Genomic DNA, 8,676 nt, shown 5'->3' with positions numbered 1-8,676 from the left:
AAAAAAAAGATATATTGGCTAATAGTTTTCTATTTTGGTGGTGTTCTTTTCTGGCTTTGCTATCAAGGATATTTTTGCTTCATAGAATGAGTCTGGAAGAATTCCATCTTTTTCTATTTCCTAAAATAGTTTACATAGAATTGGTGACAGTTTTTCTCTGAATGTTTGATAAAATTCACTTGTAAAACCATCTGGTTCAGGGCTCTCTTTTTTTTTCCACTGGAAGTTGTTTTATTACCTTTTCAATTTCTTCTTTTGTAATGGATCTGTTGAGGTGTTCAATTTTGGTTTGTCAGCTTAGGTAGGTTGTGCATTTCTAAGTATTTGTCCATTTCCTCTAGGTTTTCATATTTGTTTGAGTATAATTTTTCATAATATTCTAATGTTAGTCTTTCATTTTCATTGATTCTCTTGTGGTGTTGCCCGTTTTATCTCTTATTCGGATTATTTGTGTCTTTTCCTTCTTTTGTTAGTTTTGCTAATGGTTTATAGATTTTATTGACCTTTTCCAAGAACCAACTCCTTGTTTTTGATGATGATTTCAATTTTTTTCTGTTTTTTGTTTCATTTCTTTCTGCTCTAATTTTTATAATTTCATGTTTTTTAGAGGGTTTTGGGTTTTCTTGCTGTTCTTTTTCAATTTGTTGGAGATGATGGGTTAGAGAGTCAATGGTCATTTTTTTCCCCTGCCTTTTGATATGTTTGCTTATTGCTATAAATTGACCTCTGATTACTGCTTTGGCTGTTTCCCAGAGGTTTTGATAAGTGGTGTTTTCATTGTCATTTGTTTCAAGAAACGTTTTTATTTAATTTTTTTATTTCTTCTAGTTCATGTTCAAGCAAGGTGTTATTCAGCTTCCAAATGTATGGGGTTTTCCTCCTTTATCCTCTTGTTATTAATTTCTAATTTTGTACCATTGTGATCTGAGAAGATGCTTTGTATTATTTCTATGGTTTTTAATTTATTGATCCTTGCCTTGTGACCTAAAACCTTCTGGAGAATGTGCCATGCACATTGGAAAAGAAGGTATACTGTACTTTTTTTGGAGTGTATTAGACTATAAATATCTATGAGGGTGAGTTGGTTTACGGTGTGGTTTAATTCTTCAGTATCTTTGCTGAGTTTCTTTCTGGTAGTTCTATCTTTTCTTGAAAGTGGTGTATTGAAGTCTCCAAGTACTATAGTAGTATTGTCTATTTCTTTTTTCAGTTTTATTAATGTTTGTTTTCTAAATTTTGCAGGTCTTTCATTTGGTGCATAGAATTTATTATTGTTATGTACTCTTGTTCTATTGACTCTTTAAGCACTGTGTAGTGACCTTCCTTGTCATTTGTGATGGTTTTTGCATTAAAATTTATTTTATCAGAAATTAATACTGCTACTCCTGCTTTTTTCTGGTTGCCATTTGTTTGGTATATTTTTTTCCCACCCTTTTATTTTATTTTTTTTTTCTTTCTTTGCCTTCCTTTTTCAGATGTGTCTCTTGTAAACAGCATTTTGATTGATTTTTGGTTTTTATCCAATCTCCTACTCTTTTTCTCTTCAGTGGTGCATTTAAACCATTCACATTCAGTATGATTACTGAGAGGCAAGGTTTTATTGTTATAATTTTGTTGAGCTCTTTTTGGTGTTGTTGCTAGTTTCTTTTATCCATTATGCTTTCTGTGGCACTTCTGTAAGAAGGACATCTCTCAGTGTTTCCTGCAATGTTGATCTTGTTTTCACAAACTCCCTGCTTTTCTGGCAATATCTTGCTCTCTTTTTACTATTTGATGGATAGTTTCGCTGGGTACAGTATTCTTGGTTGACAGTTGTGTTCTTTGAGTGTTCGATATATGTCATTCTACTGTCTTCTTGCTCTCATGGGTTTCTGCTGAGAAATCAGCACTTAATCTTATCTGTTCTCCCTTATAGGTTACTTTTGGTTCTCCCTCATTACTTTCAGATCTCTCCTTATCTTTGGTTCTGGCAAATTTGACTATGATATGCCTTTGTGTTTTTCTTTTGGGGTCTATTTTATGTGATGTTAGCTCAGCTTCTTGAATATATATTCTCTCATTTTTCATTATGCCTGGGAAGTTTTCCTCTAGCAATCTCCAGTTTCATTTGGAATGGAAAGAAGCCTTGAATAAGCAAAGCACTCCCTAAAATGAGAAACAAGATAGTAGGCATCTCACTCCTTGATTTCAAATCCTGCTACACTACCATGGTGTTCAAGACAGTGTGGTACTGTGACAATGACAGGCATATAGATCAATGGATTAGAATTAGAACCCAGAAATCAGCTCATCTACCTATGGCCAAATGATTTTTGACAAGGAAATGAATTCAGTTAAGTGGGAAAATGACAGTCTTTAACAAATGGTGTTGGCGAAATTGTAAAACTATCTGTAGAAAACTCAAACAAGATCCATACCTCACTCCAAACCAAAAAACAACTCAAAGTGGATCAAGGACCTTGGACTAAAACCAAGGACTATAAACTTCATTAGAGAAAAGCTTGGAAGAACTCTAGAAGTCCTAATCCACAACATAAACAGTCTTCCAAGAATACTGAAAACCCTACAACCAGGAGAAGATAAAATAGATGAATGGGTCCTTCTAAGAATTAAATATCCCTGTGCACACCCAAAAAGTTTTCCAACAAGGTAAAAAAGGGAAGCCACAGACCGAGAAAGAAATATTTGGTAATGACATGTCAGATAAGGGACTTATATCCAGAATTTATAAAATACTTGAGCACAACAACAGAATAAAGGAAAACAACCCAATTGAAAAATGGGCACCGGATATGAACGGACAATTCACCAAAGAAGACATTCAGATGGCCAACAAACACATGAAGGAATGTTCAAAATCCCTATCTCTAAGAGAGATGAAAATCAAAACAACTATGAGATATTATCTCACCTCAGTCAGAATAACAAAATTTAACAGAACAGCAAACAACAAATACTGATGAGGTTGTGGAGAAACTGGAAACCTTATTCACTTTTGGTGGGAGTGTAAAATGGTGCAACGACTATGAAAAGCTGTATGGCACTTTCTCAAAAAGTTGGAAATTAAAATATCATTTGACCCAGCAATTCCACTGCTGGGAATATACCCCAAAGAAACCATAACCGCCACCCAAGCAGATATATGCACACCCATGTTTATCACAGTTTGTTTATCACAGCTTTGTTCACAAAAGCAGAGAGCAGCAAACAACCTAAGTGCCCACCAGCAAATAAATGGATACAGAAGCCGTGGTATATTCACACAATGGAATACTACGCTGTGTTGAAAAACAAGGAACTCATGAAATATTATACAAAATCGGTGACCCTAGAGGACATTATACTGAGTGAAATATCTCAGTCACAAAAGGGTACTGTATAATGCCACTCTTATAAAATGGGGTTGTTTTGTTGACATCAGGCTTGCGGGGGGAGACTGAGAAAGATGGGATAAATTATGTGTACTGCATTGAAACAGATTAGGGAGAGAACTGTTTAAAAGGGGTATATAATGTATTATAGACTATATGTAATGTAATATAAGGTATTATTGTCATGACAGGAGTCCAGAATGAAGGCTGCATAGTTGAGTGGACTTAGGGGGAGGGATTGTATAACAATGAAAGACTTTTTCTTTTACTTTTCAAAGAGAAGAGCAAACTCGAGGGCAGGGGTGGCAGGGAGAAAAGTGCAACAATGAATGAATGGAAATCCAAAATCTCTGTAAACTTTCATTAAAATTAATAATGTTTGTTGTTGTTGTTGTTATGTGCCGTCGAGTCACCTGCAACTCAAAGACCCTAGTATAACAGACCTAAACCCTGCTCTATCTTGTGCCAGTCTCACTGTCCCAACACAGCCACTCCCACTACTCCAGTCACTGAATCAATGCACCTCATAGAGGGTCTTCCTCTCCTGTGCTGTTTCTCCACCCTCCCAAGCATGATGTCCCTCTCCAAGGACTGGTCCCTCCTTGCAACATGTCCGTAGTATGTCAGACAAAGCTTCAGAATCCTTGTTTCCAAGGCGCAGCCCAGTTTAACCCTCTCCAGGATGAACCTCTTCATTTTCTTAACAGTCCAGGGAATAATAATTAATAAAAAGAAAAGAAAAAACAAAAACAAAATAAACAAACCACTGATCTACTTAACTACTTAACTATTGCTCTACCAAAGCTCTGTCTTACCCTCTTCCAAAATCAGAAATCCATTGTTACTGAGTTGATCTCCAACTCACGGTGACCCTACAGAACACAGCAGAATTGCTCTGTAGAATTTCCAAGGCTGGAATCTTTACAAAAGAAGACTGTACCAGCTTTCTTCTGCATGATGGCTAGTGGGTTCAAAGCACTAACTTTTCCGTTTCTAGCTGGACACTTAATTACTGCTCTACCAGGGATCCATGCTGCTCTCAAATTTCCTGATATTTTTCCTGTTCCAACAGGAATTTTTTATGTGATCATTGTTGTGTGTGCCATCAAATGGAAATCAGCCTATAGTTTACCCTCAGGGGGTTTTTTGCCAGGGGCAATAAATTGTACAGGAAGAGATTGCCCCTCCTTCTCCCATGGAACAGCTGGTGAATTCAAACTACATGCCTTTGTGATAACAATGCATCTTCTTATCACTAGGCCACCAAAGTTCTCTTATATAATCGTTAGGCCCCTAATAAGAGTATATTATTGTCGTCGTCGTCGTTGTCGTTGTTGTTGTTGTTGCTGTTGTTATGTGCCATCAAGTCACCTATGACTCATGGTGACCCTACATCCATAAACTTTGAACCCTGCCCTATCCTGAATCATCATTTCTGTCAGACCTAACTCCTTTTCTCCCGTCACTGAGACGATTGATCCCTCTCATTCTGGGTCTTCCTCTCTATACATTCCATCAAAAGAAGCTGTCAATTGTTTTGCTAATCATTATATTGTCATTACCTAGAATAATGCCTGGAACAAAACAAGCTTGCAGTAACTATTTGTTAAATAAATAAACTAATTTTAGGCCCTTCAAGTATGTAATAGGAAAAACTGGTATCATAATACAAAGACTAATGCATCCAAAATCTGTTAACTCGCAACTTCCTTTCTTAACCTATAAAAAGAAACCTCAAGTGAAACACACTGCACCCTTCTTGTCCACAGAAGATTAGACGCTGGAAGAAAATGGCTCAGCACTGCCTGTGGATCTTGCTTCTTTGCCTGCAAAATTGTGAGTCCTGACCCTCCCTGACTTTCTCCTAGTTTTCCACAAGGTTTTGGAAATTGCTTTTAAGGAAGACATTGAAGTGCTCTTTTAATCTATGTTTTTAACAGAAAGATCCTGAGACTCGGTATATGCTATATTCCAAAGGAACCCTGTTAGCTGAAAGACTAAGATTCAGCTCAAAATGTTTTTTGTTTTGAAAGTTGTTCTTTTAACTATACCAGTTTCCAGAGGTTTGAGACAAAATCACAATAGTCACTTAGTAGACTCACCCACAGAATTCAACAAAAATATAGTTTCTTTTCTCCATTTGTATTACTTGAAAACTGACAATTGAGAATTGCTGACCCTATCTATATTTCATTGTTCTATCATGTTAGAGTGATACATGACTCATAAATCCCCATTATAAACTTCATTTCAATAGTGTCCCTTTATTTTAGAGTTTGTTCAAAAGTAACATTCTGCTTTTACCCTCCAAAAACTCTAATGTAAAAGGGGAACATACTAACACTCCTACTTTACAAAAAACTTAATTCTTAAAAAAAAAAAAAGGTGAAGAACTTGAATTGAAAGCCTTATTTTTCTTACTTATGATTGCCTTAAAGGTTGTTGTTGCTGTTGTTGATTGTCGTTGAGTCGAGCACAACTCATAGCAACCCGATGAACAAAAGGCCTGAAACCTTTCTGTAACTATCAACATTTATCAAAATTCATAGAGTTTCCAGAGGAAACTATTTAGGAAGTGGATGTCACTCCTGTTTCTAAGCCTTAAGGGTAGACTCTAATAAAAGCACAAAATAAAATTTGGTTGCTGTTTTTACAAAGTAAATTGTGAAACATTATCATAGGATCTGAGAGTGTTTCATTATTTCATCTATTTGTTTGGAAGCAGAAGTTGTAGAGGAGCTTCAGGCCTTTTGTTCAGAGGGTCCCTATGAGTCATGCTGAACTCAAAAGCAATCAACAACAACAACAACAATTTATCTCATTTACTTTAAACAATAGTCCTGTTAATATAAAAATTTACTATTTCTAGCATTTCTAAATTTTTCTTTCTAGTGTCTCTTACTTTTTCTATAAATGTGATAGTAAATTCCTGGCACATATTTGAATCCAAGGAATTAAAATTAAAATATATTTTCTTAAGGCGAAGTAATATACTATGATTTTCCTGCTTTCCTTAAACATTTAAAACCATTGTTCCTTTCATTTGAGCGTCATGGAAATTGTAAACTCTAGGCAGGTCAAGTTTTTCTGCAGCTTACCATGGATACCCAGTGTGACAGACAGACAATACAAGCAAATAGGGAAGAGTTGCATAGAACCTAAATAGAAATGTCAGAATGTCCCAAGTCATTCAAAGAAAGTCTACATAAGGTGTCATTTATTTGGTACCACTTAGTGTGCAAAGTACTCCACAATTTTCATGCCCACTTTATTACTGTTATCATTAATATTATTTTGTTGTTGATGATGAGTACCATCAGAATGTAACACCTCCAGCAGGTTTTCAGAGGTAGTAAATCACACTTGAAGGAAATTGCCCATCTTTCTCCTATTGAGCAGCTGGTGGATTCAAACCATGTACTGTTGAATTGGCAGTGTAATTCCTTACCACTAAGCCACCAGAGCTCCCATTATTATATTACATTATTATTACTATTTTGGAAACTCAATAAATGTTTATGTGGTATTCTAGTGGCAAAGTGATTAGGAGTTCAGCAATTTGAACTCATCAGCTATTACACTTGATAAAAGATGTTGTATTTCGTGTACTTAAAGATTGTCTTTTGTTGTTGGTAGGTGCTGCTTAGTTAACCACAACCCATAGCCACCGTGTGAACACCACCCTTACAATCTTTAATAAGCTCCGGCCCATTGTTATAGTCGTGTCAATCTTTTTGAGAGTTTGCCTCTCTCTAATTTTCTACCTTTCCCAGTGTAATGTCTTTATCCAAGGGCTGGCCTCTCCTGACAACATACTCAAGTATGCGAGTTACTGTAAGGAGCATCATAGTTTCATTTCCTCCAAGACATACTTACTTGTTTGTTCATTTGGCAGTTCCTAGGATATTCAGTACTCTTCTCTAGTCTCTGAGATAGTTCTACTCTGTCTTATAGGGTCACTATGAGTGGGAATCTAATTGCTGACAATGGATATGGCTTGGTTTTGGTGGTGAAAATACATGCACAACACTCACCAATTCAATGATTTTTTTTATAAGTTTCCCCCCCTTTTTAAATGTCATTTTTATTTTGTACTAGTTTACTTTCAAAGTCCATATACATTGTTTTCACACCAGATCTTTCGCATTTCCTTTACTCACCCCTCCCTATATATTTTTATATAGGTAATTCAGTGTCATTGATTACATTCTTCTTGTTGAACTACTATTTTCACTATCCTTTTCTAAATTAGTCCACCACTATTAACGTAAATTGGATTATTTCTAAACAAAAGGTTCCCCTTTTCTTCCTTCTTCCTATTCCTGGTAGTTGCTTTAGTTTCCCTGTGTTTGCTGATTTCATGTAAGTGCATTTGCATAGTATTTGTCGTTTGTGAATTATTTCGCTCAACATAATGTTTTCATGATTTACTAATGTTGTGGTATATAGCAGAACTTTTTTTTCTTTACAGCTGGATAATATTTTCTTATACATGTATCACACGTTGCTCTATTTGTCTGTTAATAGATGACTTGGGTCGTTTCTACATTTTGGCTATTGCCAAAAGTGCTGCAATACACAAATTTCTGTTTGTCTTCCTGTTTTCACTTCTGGGTTTATATTTGGGATTAGGATTGCAGGGTCATATGGCAGTTTTGTGAAATCACCATTTTCACACAATTACTATTTCATTTTACATGAGCCTTGGTGGCGCAGTGGCTAAAATGTTCCACCACTAACCAAAAGTGTGATTTAAACCTCCAGGCCTCTCCATGGCAATGTATGTGGCAGTTATTGCTGTTGTTGTTATGTGCTGTCAAGTTGCCTGCAACCTATAGAGACCCTATGTACAGCAGCTCTGAACCCTGTCCTGTCCTGTGCCAGTCTCACTGATTCCTATACACTAAATTTGATTCTCCCAGTCACTGTATCCATCCATCTCATCTGGGGTCTTCCTTTCCTTCACTGTCTCTCTATACTTTCAAGCATGATGGTCAGTCTCTCCTGGCCACATGCCTAAAGTATGTGAGACAGAGCTTCAAAATCCCAGCCTCCAAGGAGAGACTTGGTTTCACTTTCTCCAAGACAGGCCTATTTGTTTTCTTGGCAGTCCATGTTTAAGACTTCTTCAGCACCACAGCTTGAAGGCATCAATTCTTCTTCTGTCATCCTTAGTCATTGTCCAGTTCTCTGAAGCATCACGAGTAATTGTGAAGACCATGGCCTGGATTAGGAGCACCTTAGTCTCTAAACTGACATCATTGTTTTTCAGCACTCTAGAGAAGTCCCTAACAGCAGATTTTTT

At 36.4% G+C, this 8,676-nt stretch overlaps 1 protein-coding gene across 1 annotated transcript in view; it reads left to right on the top strand.

Annotated features, from left to right (window-relative positions):
* Nucleotides 1–5,161: 5,161 nt before the first annotated feature.
* LOC102843325 (SLAM family member 5-like) overlaps nucleotides 5,162–8,676 on the top strand; it is a 75,947-nt gene continuing 72,432 nt past the window's right edge. The window contains exon 1 of the mRNA XM_006895473.1: nucleotides 5,162–5,207. Within this exon, the coding sequence (XP_006895535.1) occupies nucleotides 5,162–5,207 (46 nt within the window). The remainder of the gene's footprint in view (nucleotides 5,208–8,676) is intronic.

This window comes from Elephantulus edwardii, unplaced genomic scaffold, assembly GCF_000299155.1.
Source record: "Elephantulus edwardii isolate Elephantulus edwardi_28Jun2011 unplaced genomic scaffold, EleEdw1.0 scaffold00168, whole genome shotgun sequence".
In the NCBI taxonomy this organism is placed as follows: domain Eukaryota; kingdom Metazoa; phylum Chordata; class Mammalia; order Macroscelidea; family Macroscelididae; genus Elephantulus; species Elephantulus edwardii.
This window is presented reverse-complemented; position numbering and strand designations above follow the sequence as displayed.